Source organism: Stenella coeruleoalba (genome assembly GCF_951394435.1).
Source record: "Stenella coeruleoalba genome assembly, chromosome: 5".
Lineage (NCBI taxonomy): Eukaryota > Metazoa > Chordata > Mammalia > Artiodactyla > Delphinidae > Stenella > Stenella coeruleoalba.
The window spans coordinates 62,877,448-62,895,283 of record NC_137150.1 but is presented as its reverse complement, the minus strand read 5'-3'; the positions used below and the strand labels follow the sequence as shown (position 1 = coordinate 62,895,283).

The following is a 17,836-nucleotide window of genomic DNA, read 5'->3' as shown; positions in this document are numbered from 1 at the left end:
GATAGTCCTTCTAGTGGGTCTGTGTTGGTTATCTATAGTTGCATAACAAATTATCCCCAAATTTATTTGCTTAAAATCAAACTATTCCTATCTTACAGTTTCTGTGGAATCTGGGTGTGGTTAGCTAGGCCCTCTGGTTTAGGGTTTCACAAAAGACTACATTCAAGGTATTGCAGGGGGGACTGTATCTACCTGGAGACTTGACTGGGGAGCGATCTACTTCCAAGCTCACTCAAGTGGCTATTAGTGGAATTCAGTTCCTCTTGGTCTGTTGAACTGAAGGCCTCGGTTCCTCACTGGCTGTTGGCTGAAAGCCTCCTTCAGTTCTTTGCCTCATGGGCTTCACTGGAGGGCAGCTCACCCATGGTAGCTTGTTTCCCTCAGAGCGAGCAAGTGAGAGAGCAAGAATCTTTTTGTCATTTAATCTCAGAAACGACATCCCATTACTTAGAGGCTGCCTACCACATTCATTGTGGTTTTAATCTGCATTTCCCTAATGACTAATGATGCTGAATGTTTTTTCACTGCTTATTAGCTGTTTGTATATGCTCTTTGGTGAAATATCCACTCAAGTTTTTACCCATTTTAAAATTGAGTTGTTTGCCTTCTTATTATTGAGTCATAAGAGGTCTTTATATACTCTGGATACAAATACTTAATTAGATATTCTGTATGCAAATTGTATTCATTTTCTACTTCTTGATAACAAATTACCACCAGCTCAGCAGTTTTAACAACACAAATGTATTACTTAGTGATCTATAGGTCAGAAGTCTGGTAGGGGTCTCACTGGACTAAACCCAGGTGTCAGCAGCTGCACTCCTTTCTGAAGGCTCTAAGGGAGAATCTGTTTACTGCTCACTCGGGTTGTTGGCAGAATTCATACTTGTGTTGTAGGACCAAGGTCTCCATGTTTTTGCTGGTTGTAAACTGATGGCCATTCCTAGCTTCTAGAGGTCACTGCAGTCCTTTGCTCTTGGCCCCCTTCCACCGTGTTCAAAGCCAGGTTGTCATCCATGGAGCCAGTCCTTCCTGTGTTGCATCTCTCTGACTCTTCCTCTCTCACTCCAGCTGGGAAAGGCCCTCCTCTTTTAAGCATTCATGTAATTAGATTGGGCCCACCTGGATAATACACGGTAATCTTCACATTTCAAGGTCTTTAACCTTAATCACATCTGTAGAGTCTCTTTGCCATGTAAGGTAATATATTCATAGGTTCTGGGGATTAGGAAGTAGACATTTGGGGAGGGTGTTATTTTGCCTACCACACAAATATTTTCTCTCAGTCTATGGTTTATCATTTCATTTCATTTCATTTGCTTAATGGTGTTCTCTGAAGTACAAAAGTCTTTAATTTTGATGAAGTCCAACTTATTGATTTTTTTCTTTCATGGATTGTGCTAAGAATACTTTGCCTAACCAAAGGTCATAAAGATTTTTCTTTTTTTTTAAGAAAATTTTATAGTTTTAGCTCTTCAATTTAGATTTATGATCCATTTTGAATTAATTTTTATATATGGTGCTAGGTAAGGATCTAAGTTTGTTTTTTTCATGTGGATATCCAGTTGTCTGCAGCATCTCCTTTCTCTCATTAAATTGTTTTGGCACCTGTGTTGAAAATCAATTGGCAGTGATTATAAGGATTTATGTTTGAACTTTCAATTCTCTTCATTGATTTGTATCTCTATCCTTGTGCCGATATTACACTGTCTCCTTTTCTAGGTATTTTAAAGTTTTTGTTACTGTTAAGAATGGAGTTAAAATTATTTTGAACCTAAAATATCATTAACTCAGAACGATTTTCCTTAAGCTCACTGGCAGATTGATATAATTAATCTATCATAATATTATCTTGGCCTTGAAGTAAAAAGAAAGTGTAACTTTTATGCCTCAATTAGGTAACTGGAAATTGCTTTGAATCTATTAAATTCTGTCTAATGGGACTAAGTTGCAAAGATGTCGGAGATTTTGGTATTAGTGTTACATTAAATATCTTGATGAATAGTATTTAATTTCATATTTTGAATTTGAACAAGTTATTACTATTGCTATATACACATATTCCCTTGGTATACGTAACATTTCCAAATTTTCTTTCTTATTTCTTTCAGATCAATCTCTAGAATCCCGTAGAATCTACAACAAGCCGATCCAGAGCTTGTCCAACATGGACACCATTTTCAGTGAAGCCCTTCGGAAGATGCGGAAGCAGCACCCTGGGTGCCTTTCTCAGGAGACTTCCATCCGTGCAGTCCAGGCCGCTGTCCAGTATCCCTATGAGGTGGGCATCAAGAAGGAAAAGGAGCTGTATGTGTACCTTCAGAGATCAGGGCAGGCTAGAGCCCTGCAATATTGTTTCTTGGCGGAGAGGACCACAAATAAGTGGTCCACTCCCTCTGGAGCATCCTGGAAAACAGCACTGGCACGGCCCATCTCTTCTGTTGGCATTCTCGGTAAGGACATGGGTAATGTCACTCCCCAAATCTGCACACGTAAAGTATTACCATTTGCTTAGGGCCACCAGGTGCCAGGCTGTTTGCCAAACGTATCACTTGTTTTAGCTAACTTAATTTTCACTCCAGCCCATGAACTATCTTTACTTTATATGTGAGGCCTAGAAACACTAACCTTCTCAACAGTGAGCTAATGAAACCCAAGTCGTCTAATGTAGGTCTGTCTGATTCCAGACTCTGGGCATTTTTAAACTCATTTCTACCTCTTCCATGTCTCTCATTCCTGGATTTCCCAACAATGATTATTAATATGTTGCACATTTCAAAGTGTGTGCTGTCACTCCTATAGCTAGGGATTTGGAATGAAGGCTATATCTTTCTGGTCCTTGCATCCATTCGCTTCTCCTGGTTCAAAACCACTATCCTCAAATTCATCTGAACTCTGAAATAGTGGCTTCCCTACTTCTTCCCCTAGAAAATTTCTCAAACAAAATGTCTTCTTTCCTCAGAAGCTAGCTCTCTGATTGCCTTCTTCAGGCCACTTTCCTAAACTTCACTTTCTCTTAGTCTTGGCCCGAGAATGGTCTTGGGTAGATTCCAAACCTCCTGAAATAGTAAGTGAAATGTTATATGTATTAGCTTATATACAGTCTTCTGGGGAAGGAGGTCCAAAGTTTACTAAAAGCATCAACTTTCTTAACCCTCACCCAGCTCTCTAACACCAACCCAGCTTGGAGGGGAAGAGCCCTCTCTACATCTTCTTAGTCTGTGGTGGTTTCAGTCAAGTTTGCGAATAAAATAGTGTGTCTTTAACGCAAACACATTGTGCTCCTCTAGCGACTCTGTTCACTTGTGACTTTTTAAGGAGATGCATAAATAGTGTGACAAAGAACTATGAGTATCCCTTTTTTATACTCTTTCAGCAACACCAATATTTGTTCCCAGTTATGTACTTACCCCTTTCTTCTTCCTTGTATTCCTTCAAGCCAAGAATAATTAATGCAAAATAATAGTAAAAGTTTTAAGTTTATCAGTATTTTGTTTGTCAACCATCATTTGAGAATTTCCCTATTTCCTTATTGTGAGCTTTTTAAAAATACTTCAGGTTTGTGTCTAGCATGGAATGTTTAAAAGTTTAAGGTTGTTTTTTTTTAAGTATACCCCACATTGTTCTGAAAAATATTTGAAAAAGCATTTAAACTGTATAGAAGACAACGTGGATAAAAATAAAGTGAGAGAGTTTGTCATTTCCCCCTTCTTCATGTTTATCCACATCCCACTCTGCACTTCTTCTTTGTGACACAGCCTCCCTCCGCACCCTGTGTCCTCTGGAACACGCCCACAGCCTCATCTGGTTTACTAATGGCTCCCCCTCTGTCTCCTGCCTGAAACCTGGCTTACCCTGGGCACCTGCTTCTCCTGCAGCCCTGTCAAGAGAATGCTGTTGCTTCTCCCACACTCCATGGACCTCACTGTCACTTCCCAGTTCCCCTCTCAGACCATTACCCCTTTCAGGACACTCTCCTCTGTGGTCCTGCCATCCAGTCGTATCACTTTATCCCTCCTCATTACTGTCAGTGCTCCCCTGCTTTGCCCTCATTTTAGTACCTGGCTCACAGTTATTCTCTGTGGCCCAAATCCTGCTGCCATCTGGTTGTCTTCATCCTCTGTGTGAATAATTCAGCCCTGAATAACCCAGACCTGTTGCTTCTGGGTTCCTTCACCTCCTCAGATCCAGCGACGCTCACCTCACTTCACTTCTGTGACCCATACTTATGGCTTCACCGTAGGTCTTGTCTTTACCCTGAACATTTCTCCACCTCTGAAATGTGAAATCTCACTTTTTCACCACAACCTTGTATTTTCCCACATCCCTTTCTCGGTTATTCTAACTAGTACATGTGTTACTTGATCAGCTCCCCCTATCTTTACTTTCTTCTCTATTCAGTTTTCAGTTCCAGTCATCACTTCAACTACTCTCTTACCAAGGTCCTCAAATGCCACGACTCATCCTTTCATTATGCCCCCTGGCAAAACCCCAGCCCTGATGAGCCCAACTTTGCACTTCCATAAGCCTATGTTCTCAGATCAGGTCGGCACAAACTGCAAGTTCACATTCTCCCACCTCACCTGGACTCTCAGGGCTGTCAGAAGGGGAGAAGACTGCAGTTGACCAAACACTGCAGAACCAGTAGTCAAAGCATCCCTTATCCTTTATTTACTTCTCTGAGTAGAAGAGGTTCTTGACTAGATTTAATTCCATGGCAGTTAAAGGCAGTGATTTGGTAGAGGAGTAGGACTCCTGGTCCCTGTCTGTGTGTGTTTAATGAGGAAAAATTAAGAAACTAAATTCAATGTAAATGCAATATATACCTATGAAAACATAATTACCAACAGTGAAAAGTTTGGTCTTTCAGCCCTTTGTTCTTGAGAACTTTGAGACCACAAGGTTGTGAAAATAGAAGTTAGTAGCTAAGAACTTTTTGAAAGAAATAGATATTGTTTTCATGTATATTTTGTTTCAGTGATTAAATGAAAAGTATCAGTTTATAGAACTGAAGAAGATCTAAAGTTATAGCTAAGACATTTCTAAAAAGCACTAGTCTGGCCCACTTTGTGGTTTGGATTATGAGCTGTTTGGAGCGCCAGCGGTCCTTCAGCAGACCTGCTCTGAGAGGTGAGCGCCGAGGAGCTCTGCTCCATCTTCACCAGGTGGCCTTCCTTCCCCGCTGTGTTCAGTTCTGAGATATCACCTGCATGACATTATACTTTACAAAGCACTTTCACATAAACTTCTCATTAGTCCTTATTGTCCCTGTGAGTTTATAATCTCTACATGGTAGGAATTTTCAGCTTGGGACCGAAAGCTAGGAGGCCAGGGTTTTGAACCCCCAGCTCTACCTCCTATTTACCCAGGCCAAAGTTTAGGATACAAGCTGCTACAATAGTGAGAGTTATCCAGCCCTCTTGTTACTGAGTGAAATGCAGATGCTTAGTAAATTTGGAAACCTAAATGTTTTAAATAATTTAATATATATATTATATTAAATAATTTAATACAATTTAAAAATTAAATATATTCCAGAGAAACTAAATCAGTGATTTCTTATTATTGATAACATTCTTTATTCAAAACCAATTGCCACAGTGGATTAAGAGGCACAAATTACTATGTATAAAATAAATAAGCTACAAGGATATATTGTACAGCACAGGTAATATAGCCAATATTTTATAATAACTTTAAATCCAGTATAATCTATAAAAATTTTGAATCACTATGTTGTACACCTAAAACTAAAGAATATTGTAAATCAACTAAACTTCAATTGAAAAAAAAAAACAATCCCAAAGCTAGTCATTGTAAAGTGTAGAAGAGTTATATATACATGTCTTTCACAAAACATCCACAGTGGGTTGATTAGGTAACAGGTAACCTGCTGCTGTAACAAATAACCATCTCAGTGGCTTAGCACAATAAAGATCATTTTCCTCCTCACTCCACAGTAATTCTAGAACCAGGTTCTTTCCAAGTAGTGGCTCTGCCATCCTCCTGGATAATAAGGGTCAGCAAATTTTTTCTGTAAAGTTCCAGATAGTAAATGTTTTAGACTTTTGGGCCCATATGGTCTCTGTTGCAACTACTCAACTCTGCTATTGAGGACAAAAACAGCCATAGAGCAATTTCGTGGACGACGGGTGTGCGAGAGCATCTGCGGGTGCCAGGCGGGAGGGGACCGGGAAGACCCAGCTGAGGGTGTGTGGATTTGAGCCTTCGCGTTTCTAACCCGAGATCTTGAAATGCATCGTGATTCCTGTCTGTCGGACTGTAAAGTTTATGTAGGTAATCTTGGAAACAATGGTAACAGGCTGAATTGGAACAAGCTTTTGGCTATTGTGGACCACTCTGAAGTGTGTGGGTTGCTAGAAACCCTCCCGGCTTCGCTTTTGTTGAATTTGAAGATCCCGAGATGCAGCCGATGCTGTCCAAGAGCTAGATGAGAGAACACTATGTGGCCGCCGAGTAAGAGTAGAACTGTCGAATGGGGAAAAGAGAAGTTGAAATCGTGGGCCGCCTCGTTCTTGGGGTCGTCGCCCTCGAGATGATTGTCGGAGGAGGAGTCCTCCACCTCACCACACATCTCCAAGACGGAGAAGCTTCTCCCGCAGCCGGAGCAGGTCCCTTTCTAGATATAGGAGAAGAGAGATATCACTTTCCCAGGAGAGAAATCACAAGCCGTCCTGATCTTTCTCTGGGTCTCCTAGCCGATCCAGGTCAAATGAAAGGAAATAGAAGACCAGTTTGCAAGAGAAGTGGTGCACAGGAAATAACTTCATTTGACAGGAGTATGTACAGAAAATTCAAGTTTTGTTTGAGACTTCGTAAGTTTGGTGCATTTTAAAAATGTTTTAGCTGTTCACATTTGTTTGTCTCTTGGAACAGTGACACATAAAGATGTAATTCTCTATGGTTTGAAATGGATTATATGAGGCATGTAATATCAAGAATTGTTACTTTACAATGTTCCCTTATGCAAAATTGAATTTGCTTTGAATTTTTAGTCTTGCATAGACTGATAATAAACCTCTAACTCCTGTCCAGCTAAAGTGTGATGTTTAATATTATGGAAACAAAACTGGCAAAAATTGAAAAGACTTTCTGTAGCTGGGCTATGCAGCTGTAGTTAAGCAAGCAGTCTTTAAAAGCTGCTGTGAACACAAGCCAGCAGGTAAAAATAAAAGCTGCACCCTTAAACTAGATTAGAGGTTTAAAAATTCCACTAGTCTTCACCCTGGACAAGAGGTTGTCCGGTGGGTTTAGAATCTAAGAAGTTTCAAGAAAGTTAGTTTACCTTTGCTTTAGGTCATAAGTTCCTTCTGTGATTGCTGTATATGAATACATAGCTCTTTGTAATATTATTTGGAAATTTGAGACTATTCAATATATCAATGTCCTGCTAGTTTAAGGGTACATTGTAGAGCTGAACTTTGAGTTACTGTGCAAGATTTTTTTTTCATGCTGTCATTTGTAATATGTTTTGTGAGAATCCTTGGGATTAAAGTTTTGGTTACAAATTGTTGTTTAACCTGAAAGCCTGTTTTTCCTTGCAAAACTAAAATCTGAGCTTGGTACCAATCAAGTCCAGGTATAACATTCCTATTGGAAGCCATACTTACATTTTCTTGTAAAGTGCTTTTGAAAATAAAATATTAACATAATTGTGTAATAGTTGAACCCACTATTACCATAGTTCTGGTCCCATAGAAGGCAGTTTGTTACACAAATCTTATTTTGTAAGAAACACAATTTGAGGCTTTTGAAGTGAAGGGAATTTTTGGTTGTCTACTTAAGTGATGATACATTTTTAGGAGTAGAAGCCAGTTCAAAGTCCATGATATTCAGTGACCAGCATTTTAAAGTATAGCCACCTGATACATTATAATCCAAAGTTGCTGGTAAAAAAACAAACAAAAAAAACCCAAAAAACTTTAGCACAAAGTAGAACTTTAAACATTCCACAAAGCTTTAAAAATTGCTTCCATTTTATATAATTTGAGGTGTTGCATGGAAATTCTAAATTGATCCATCATGTTGTGAAATTCACTATCTGGTTTAAATGTAACAATGCAGAATTGAATATGGAGGCATGCATAACCTTCTTCTTAGAAATCTAGAGGAGTTGTAATTTCAAATTTTTGTGCGATTAGATTAAATCATAATGCAACAGTCTTTTCCTTAGTTTCCTTAAATGTACTATTTAAAGATAGTTTTGGATTATGCTGTACTGACTTTCTTTAATATAAAAGATGTCATTTATTAATCTATAAGGATGTTTTATAAGATACAGATCCTAAACAAATTATTTCCAGTGGTCCTTCTTCACCTTTCATGCACATATCAAGGGAGGAGAGTCCTGGGTGTCACAGGGGGAGATCTGGTGTCAGTGGAGTTCAGTATGAGCCTTGTTACAGAAAACACTTTTAAGACGGCCTATTGATTTCCTGGGAGCTCGGGCTTTGGGCCTTTTGTCTTTTGGCATTTCATAGCTTACAACCTTTGTTAGGATCAAGCAAGGCAAGATAGCTAAGAATTCATGGAAGTAATATGGTACATCAATATTACACTGCTCTTATAAATCTACATGGGCATTTTTGGCAGTATACAACTTGCAGAGTCTTAAATTGGAAGGGTTTCTGTAAAAAGGATAGTGGATTATAGCTATAATGTGGCTAATACAGACCTGATATAAAATTAACCTCCAGGATTTAAACTTAGGGTCCAAATTTGCAATCACTTTAACCAGAAAACCTAGCACAATTTTATGGCTTGTTAAAAATATGGAAGATAGAAATCGTTAAAACCTTACATTCTACATTTAAATTGTGGCTATTAAAAAGTTTAGTTACTTTGATTTCTGAAATTAACAAAGTCCTTTTGGCCAGTTTTGTCTTGCATTCTCAGTTGAGTATGATACTGAAAGCAGTCACAGAGACTTTGACTTGTGGTGTAATGATTACAGGTGTTCACTAGAGGTCACTATTAATAATACTTGGTGATAATTTAAGGAACATATGTAAGGATTATAGTTGGTTTTTATGCTTTCAAGAATAGTTAATATTCTATGGTTCTCTGTTCATTGTGGGTTACTTCTGACCTCCATGTCTTAAGCAGAAAGGTAAATACAAAGATAAATTATCCAGAGAAATTTTAATTTTATGAGATGTAGATACATTTTACCTACTGTTTCTATGCTTTTTTACAGTTCCTTAAAAGGTCATGTGATCAGTAGATGGCGTCACCACCTTTTTAGATTCACCCATGTCTGAATGGAAAGTCCTGGTCGCTTTTTACTGTAGAGTTATGGTTTATATTCTTACAGTGTTTCTTTTTCAGGAATGGTGTTTTCCAGGCCTACTGACTCATTTTTCCATCCCTGATTATATAAGAACCACTGGTTTACTACTTTGTATTAGTGTGCTTTTATTTTCAGAATCCCCAACATGATTTAGTTGTCGGACCTGGTTGGTGGTAATATCTTCTGGTTGTATATTTCTGTACTAGACTGTTGCCTTCTGGTTTTCCTTTTTTTTTTTTTTTTGAGAACATGAAAGATTTTTATAATTAAAGTAGCTGAAGAAAAAACACGGCCATAGACAATACAAAAACAAATCAGTGTGATTGATTCCAGTAAAACTTTATTTATGGACACTAAAATTTGAATTTGATATAATTTTCCTGTGTCACAAAATATTCTTATTCTTTCATTTTCAGCTATTTAAAATGTAAAAATATTCTTAGCTCACCAGCAGTACACAAACAGGCAGTGGGCTGGATGCAACCTGCAGGCCGGCATCTGCTCTAGGGTCTCCTCCAAAGCCTCAGAGTTGTTCTCTGCATCCTCTATACCCAGGTGGTAATGAAGGATTTTGTGGGTGATTTTAGGGGCCAGTCGTGATCCCACACCACCCTCTTCCCCATTCCCTTGACCAGAATTAGTTACAGGCCCTACCAGGATACCAGAGGTCTAGAAAGTACAGGCTTCTATGTGCCCAGGAAGAAAATGAAATGGTGTGGGAAAGAAATAGCAACCTCTTTGCCATCGAATAATTTTTCTACATTTTCCATCCTTCTTGCCTTTTTTTTTTTAAATAATTAGTTTATTTATTTATTTATTTTTGGCTGTGTTGGGTCTTCGTTTCTGTGTGAGGGCTTTCTCTAGTTGCAGCGAGCGGGGGCCACTCTTCATCACGGTGCGCGGGCCTCTCACTGTCGCGGCCTCTCTTGTTGCGGAGCACAAGCTCCAGACGTGCAGGCTCAGTACTTGTGGCTCACAGGCCTAGTTGCTCTGCGGCATGTGGGATCTTCCCAGACCAGGGCTCGAACCCGTGTCCCCTGCATTGGCAGGCAGATTCTCAACCACTGCCCCACCAGGGAAGCCCCCTTCTTGCCTTTTTAAAAAATATTTCTCACTTTTCTTTTCCCTTCCCCAGCTGGGTGGTTCAACTTCTCCAATTTCACTGTTTTAGTTTGATCTTTCTTTAAATATTTCTTCAAATATCTTTATCTTGAAGTTTTTCTTGACTCATCCAACCAAAAATAATCTCTTTCCTTTGAATCACCAAAGAAATTTGAACTTCTCTCATCACTTACTTTACCTTTAAGGGTGGATATTTATGAACTTTTTCCTTTCCCACCACTAGATTATAAGTTCCTTGAGGGTTGGTACTACTCATATTTTTAGTAACAGTTTTATTGAGGTGAAACATATGTCATAAAATTCACCCATTTAAAGAGTACAATTCAACATAAAATGCTGCAGCTGCTGAAAAAAAGTATGGCAATCCCTCCAAAAATTAAAAATAGAATTACCATATGATTCAGCAATTCCACTTCTGGGTATATCAAAAAGAATTGAAGGCAGGGACTCAAACGGGTATTTGTATAATCATGTCCATAGCAGAATTATTCACAATAGTGGACTAATGATGGAAGAAACCCAAATGTCCATTAACAGATGAATGAATAAACAAAATGTGGTACATATATATATTCAAAGGGCTATTATTCAGTCCTAAAAGGTGGGAAATTCTGATACCCGCTACAACATGAATAAACCTGGAGGCTATTCTACTAAGAGAAATGAGCTAGTCACAAAAGGACAAATACTATTTGATTCCACTTATATGAGGCACCTAGAGTAGTCTTTGTTGAAAAAGACTAGAGGAGTCAAAATTATAAAGATAGAAAGTAGAATGATGGTTGCCAGGGGCTGGGGAGAGGGCAAAATGGGGAGTTATTGTTTAATGAGTACAGAGTTTCAGGTTTTTTTGTTTTTTTTTTTTTGTGGTACGCGGGCCTCTCACTGTTGTGGCCTCTCCCGTTGCGGAGCACAGGCTCCGGATGCGCAGGCTCAGCGGCCACGGCTCACGGGCCCAGCCGCTCCGCGGCATGTGGGATCTTCCTGGACTGGGGCACGAACCCGTGTTCCCCACATCGGCAGGTGGACTCTCAACCACTGCACCACCAGGGAAGCCCAGAGTTTCAGTTTTGCAAGATGAAAAGCGTTCTGGAGATGAGATGGGTGGTGGTGCTGGTTGCACAACTCTGTGAATGTACTTAATGCCCCTGAACTGTACACTTAGAAATGGTTATGATGTTAAGTTTTATGTTATATGTATTTTACTGCAATTACAACATTTTTAAAAGACATAGTAACAATGTCACCAAAAAGAGAGTACACTTAAGTGGTTTTTAGATATTCATAAAGCTGTGTAGCCATTGCCACAAAAAATTTTAGAACATTTCCATCACTTTAAAAAGAAACCCTGTACCCATTTGCAGTTATTCCTCATTGCCCATCCTCCCAGCTCCTGGCAACTACTAATCTACTTTCTGTCTCTGTGGATGTTCCTATTCTGGACATGTCATATAAATGGAATCATATAACAAGTAAACTTTTGCATCCAACTTTAACTTAGCATAATGTTTTTTAAGGCTCATCCATGTTATAGGATGTACCATTTAGTTTTACGGCTGAGTAATATTCCACTGGAGAGACATACCACCTTTTGTTTATCCATGTTGATGACATTTGGCTTGTTTCTTCTTTTTGGCTATTTTGAATAATGCTGCTATGAACATCTATGTACAAGTTTTGTGTGGATGTATGTCTTCATTTCTCTTGGGTTATGTATATACCTACCTACCTACCTACCTAGGAATGGAATTGCTGGATCGTATGGTAACTGCACGTTTAACATTTTGAGGAACTTCCAGCTTGTTTTCTACTGCAACAGCACCATTTTACAATTTGCCAGCAGTGAATCAGGGTATCAATTTCTCCACATCCTCACCAGAATTGTTATTGTCTGTCTTTTTAAATTATAGCTATCCTAGTGGGTATGAAGTGGTAGCTCATTGTGGTTTTGATCTGCATTTCCATAGTGACTAATGATGTTAGGCATCTCTTCATATGCTTATTGGCCATTTGTATATCTTCTTTGGAGAAATGTTTAACTGATCCTTTGCCTAATTTTATTTTATTTTTTAAAAATTTTTATTGGAGGGCTTCCCTGGTGGCGCAGTGGTTGAGAGTCCGCCTGCCAGTGCGGGGAACACGGGTTTGTGCCCCGGCCCGGGAAGATCCCACATGCCGCGGAGCGGCTGGGCCCGTGAGCCATGGCCGCTGAGCCTGAGCGTCCGGAGCCTGTGCTCTGCAAGGGGTGAGGCCACAGCAGTGAGAGGCCCGCGTACCGCAAAAAAAAAAAAAAAAAAATTTTATTGGAGTATAGTTGATTTACAATGTTGTGTTAGTTTCAGGTGTACAGCAAAGTGAGTGTTATACATATACATATATCCACTCTTTTTTAGATTCTTTTCCCATGTAGGCCATTACAGAGTATTGAGTAGAGCTCCCTGTGCTATGCAGTAGGTCCTTATTAGTTATCTCTTTTATATAGAGTAGTGTGTTTATATCAATCCTAATCTTTCAATTTATCCCTCCCCCCACTTACCCCCTGGTAACCATGTTTGTTTTTTATATCTGTAACTCTATTTCTGTTTTGTAGATAAGTTCATTTGTACCCTTTTTTTAGATTCCACATGTAAGCGATATCATATGATATTTGTCTTTCTCTGTCTGACTTACTTCACTCAGTATGAGGATATCTAGGTCCATTTATGTTGCTGCAGATTCCTTTGCCTAATTTTAAATTGAGCTGTCTTTTTATTGTTGAGTTTGAGTTCTTTATATATTCTGATACAAGTACCTTATCAGATATATGATTTGCAAATATTTTCTCCTATTCTATGGGGGTTTTTTCACTTTCTTTATTGTGTCCTTCAAAGCACAAAAGTTTTTAATTTTGATAGTGTCCAATTTATCTATTTTTTTTCTTTTATTGCTTATGCTCTTGGTGTCATTTCTAAGAAACTATTGACTAATCCAAGGTCACGAAGATTTACTCATAAGAGTTTTACAGTTTTAGCTCTTACTTCGGCCTTTGATCCATTTTGAGTGATCCACTTTGATCTACTTTTGTATATGGTGTGAGGTAGAAGTTCAACAAAATTCTTTCACATGTGGATATCAGCTGTCCCAGCACCTTTGTTGAAAAAGACTATTCTTTCCCCCCATATTGGCACCCTTGTCAAAAATTGATTTTCCATAAATGTATGAGTTTATTTCAGGACTCTCAATTCTATCTCATTGATCTATATGTCTATCCTTATTCCAGTATCACACTGTCTTGAATAGTGTAGATTTGTCAAAAGTTTTGAAATTGGAAAGAGTTTGTTCTTTTTTTTTTTCTATATTGTTTTGGTTATTCTGGATTTCTTGTATTTCTATATGACTTGTAGGATCAGCTTGTTAATTTCTGCCAAAAAAACAGTTGGATTTTTCATAGTGATTGCACTGGATCTGCAGATTGATTTGGGTAATATTGCCATCTTAACAATATTAAGTCTTCTGATCCACGACCATGGGATGTCTTTCCATTTATTTAGGTTTTATTTAATTTCTTTCAACAATGTTCTTTTGTTATTAGTGTACAAGTCTTACAATTCTTCCTTAAATTTATTCTGAAGTATTCTTTTTAATGCTATTATAAGTGGAATTGTTTTCTTAATTTCATATTCAGATTATTCATTGCTAGTATATATAAATAAAACTGATTTTTGTATATTGATCTTGTATCCTGCAACCTTGCTGAACTTGTTTATTATTTCTAATAGCATGTGTGTGTTTGTGTGTGAATCCTACTTACTGTTATACCTTCTGAATCACTTAATACAGTGCCTAGCCTTAACTAGTATTCAATCCATTTGTAGTCCTTGAATTTGTATCTTTGAATGCCACGTTTCCACAGAAGCCTTCCATTCACTGAGTAATTTCTCAGTTGCCAATACCATTGAATCATTCTTTTTCTCCTTCACTCTTATCTGCAGGCTTGGGAACAATGGGCCGAGGCATTGCCATATCTTTTGCAATGGCCAAAATCCCTGTGATTGCTGTAGAATCAGACAAGAAGCAGCTAGAGACTGCAAACAAGATAATAACCTCCATCTTAGAAAAGGAAGTGTCCAAAATGCAGCAGAGTGGCCACTCTTGGTCAGGACCAAAACCCAGGTTAACTACATCTATAAAAGAGCTTAGTGGTGTAGATTTAGTTATTGAAGCAGTATTTGAGGAAAGGAACCTGAAGAAACAGGTCTTTGCTGAACTGTCAGCCGTGTGCAAGCCAGAAGCATTTCTGTGCACCAACACTTCAGCCCTGGACATTGATGAGATTGCTTCTTCCAGTGATCGTCCTCACTTGGTCATTGGCACCCACTTCTTCTCACCAGCTCACGTCATGAAGTTGTTAGAGGTTATTCCCAGCCGATACTCTTCCCCCACTACCATTGCCACTATTATGAATTTATCAAAAAAGATTAACAAAATTGGAGTAGTGGTAGGCAACTGTTTTGGATTTGTTGGGAATCGAATGTTGAAGCCTTATTATAATCAGACATATTTCTTATTGGAAGAAGGCAGTAAACCAGAGGAGATAGATCAGGTGCTGGAAGAGTTTGGTTTCAAAATGGGACCTTTTAGAGTGTCTGATCTTGCTGGATTGGATGTAGGTTGGAAATCCCGAAAAGGGCAAGGTCTTACTGGACCTACATTGCCTCCAGGAACTCCCTCCCGAAAGCGAGGCAGCTGGAGATATTGCCCAATTCCTGATATGCTCTGTGAATCAGGACGATTTGGCCAGAAGACAGGTGAGGGTTGGTACCTTTATGATAAGCCGTTGGGTAGGATTCACAAACCTAATCCCTGGCTTTCCAAATTTCTGACACAGTACAGAGAAACCTATAACATTGAACCACGTATCATTAGCCGGGATGAGATCCTCGAGCGCTGCTTATATTCACTCATCAATGAAGCATTCCGCATCTTGGGAGAAGGGATGGCGGCTACCCCAGAGCACATTGATGTGGTCTATTTACACGGGTATGGATGGCCAAGGCACAGGGGTGGGCCCATGTTCTATGCTTCCACAGTTGGGTTGCCCACAGTGGTAGAGAAGTTGCAGAAATATCACAGGCAGAATCCTGATATTCCCCAACTGGAGCCTTGTGACTATCTGAAAAAACTGGCTTCCCAGGGAAACCCTCCTCTGAAAGAGTGGCAAAGCTTGGCAGGACCCCCCAGCAGTAAATTGTGATTCAGCCTTTCAGGTTTTGCCTCACATGCTGGCATCAGGTAGTGCTCACTGAATTTCAGTGAAACTAAATCCAAAGATCCAAAGTAAGATTGCTCTGAAATGCAAAGCAAAAGAAGTAATTGGCTAGCTAAAACTCTTCTTTGGGTCTTTGTCTGATGAAGATTCTAATGGGTCAGATCTTTAGGAATGTGCTTCCTATGCCTGGGAATCTGTCCCTATCAGATAAATTATTTCAATCTCAGTGAATAAACTTATGTTAACACCATAATCACTAAGGAAAGAGCCTCAGGAATAAGTTGAGGTTCCCAAGTTCTTTGATCATTGGAGAAATATGTCATTAATTATTCACTGATACGTGTATAAATTCATTTGAGCCCTTTCAACCTCACACACGTAGCACTGATAGGAAATCTTATGGACCCTTCATTCAACAGACACTCACCATGCACCCCTGAGCATCTTGCACAGCACTTGACAGACCTAGAGTCCAGAGGGGCATTAATCCAGCAAGGAAGCCTATGATACATTTCACTTCAGTCTCAGAGGTGGAGTGAAGATGGTTGGCAGGGTAGAGTCAGCAGTGAGGGTCTCTATGAGTGAGCTTGGAAAGCTGCCAAGGGAGAGGCAGAGGCAGTAGTCAGAGGCAGAGTATCAATGGCAGAACAGTGTTGAAGTTTAGGCAAAACACAATTGAGAGTTGGTGAGGAAACCACATACTTCAGACCAGAATAGGGAGGTCAGGATAGCTTGGCAAGTCATGCTCAATATAACACTTCTGTCCAAGGCCCATGTGCACAGTTGTCCTTGCTGCTTGCAAGAGGCTCAGTAACATTTTATGATAATTTCCTCAAGACCACTGGATGTCCACAACCTGGTCTTTATTTACTCTTCTAGTCAGACAGAAGTAATGGAAAGTAGTTAAGTTGTTGACTTAGTGTAAGAAGAGATCTCAGGGATCTAACCTCCTCTAATTCTGTGATAAAGTCATGATGCATTTCCCGGTCATGATATGCCTTTGTGATGTTGGGTATGAAATCTTAGCAAGTCTAAAATTATTGTAAAACAAATTTTGTTTAATTTTGTTATAAGAACTCTTTTTACTTTTTGCCTTGTATGGTTAAATGTTGAGGGGCTAGTCAACACAAAAACTTGTACACAAATGTTTATAGCAGAATTATTCATAATAGCCCCACATTGGAAACAACCCAAATGTCCATCAACTGATGAATGGGTAAATAAAATGTAGAATAGCCGTACAATAGGATATTATTTAGTCATAAAAAGAAATGAAGTGCTAATACATGCTACAACATGATGAACCTTGAAAATATTATGCTAAGTGAAAAAATAGGCATATCTATTGAGATAGAAAGCAGATTACAGCTTGCCTAAGGCTGGAATGATTGGGGGTGGGGAATAGGGAGTGGTTGTTAATGGGTACAAGGTTTCTTTCTGGGTTGATGAAAATGTTCTGAAATTATTGTGGTGATGGTTGCATAACTCTGTAAATCTGCTAAAAACCATTGACTTGTATACCTTAAATGTGTGAACTGTATGGTATGTGAATTATATCTTAATACAGTTAATAAATAAGTAAACAAACAAACAAATGGGCTTAGGTTATTGTCCTTCAGGATGATGTAAATGAACTGGTTTTTTTTTTTACAATATTTTCACCAGTGAACCCAAACAAAATTACCAAAAGTTCTGATAGAGAAATCTTGAAGGAATATAGCATAAGTTTTCCATTGTACAAAACAAACCAAAAAAACTTCTAGAGTGTGCTTTGAGTTGTAGTTCAATTTAGAATAATTTTTGAGATGTGTATTGCTGGATTTTATATAAATTGGTCCTTGAAATTAAAGACATCAATAGAAAAAAATTCCTGAAAATAGTAACTCTGTCTCCAAAGTGTCTTAGTTTCAAATTAATGTAAACTTATTTCAAATTCATACACACATCAACTTTTTCTTCTTTAGACCTTGAGTAGATTTCAATTTTGAGTTCTCTTTTTTTTTCAGTTCTTAAAACTTATTTTCATCCTACATTCTCCTTTAGATTGGGGTTTTGAAACTAGAGTGTCTATGAATAGATTTTGAGTCAATAATCCCTGAAACTTTGTGCTAACATTTGTGTATATGTATCTGAGTGCATTGCTTAGAAAACGTGCC

The 17,836-nt window shown here is 38.7% G+C and overlaps 1 protein-coding gene and 1 pseudogene across 3 annotated transcripts in view; both read left to right on the top strand.

Moving 5' to 3' along the window:
• Window positions 1-17,195, top strand: part of EHHADH (enoyl-CoA hydratase and 3-hydroxyacyl CoA dehydrogenase) — a 50,664-nt gene extending 33,469 nt beyond the window's left edge. For both annotated transcript variants that reach the window (XM_079921836.1, XM_079921835.1), the window contains 2 exons: window positions 2,112-2,453; window positions 14,404-17,195. In XM_079921836.1, coding sequence (XP_079777962.1) covers window positions 2,112-2,453; window positions 14,404-15,665 — 1,604 coding nt within the window. In that variant the 3' untranslated portion in view covers window positions 15,666-17,195. The remainder of the gene's footprint in view (window positions 1-2,111; window positions 2,454-14,403) is intronic.
• Window positions 4,994-8,032, top strand: LOC307186571 (serine/arginine-rich splicing factor 3-like; annotated as a pseudogene). Its single transcript has one exon. The product of its transcript is annotated as a serine/arginine-rich splicing factor 3-like (transcript).
• Window positions 17,196-17,836: the final 641 nt, after the last annotated feature.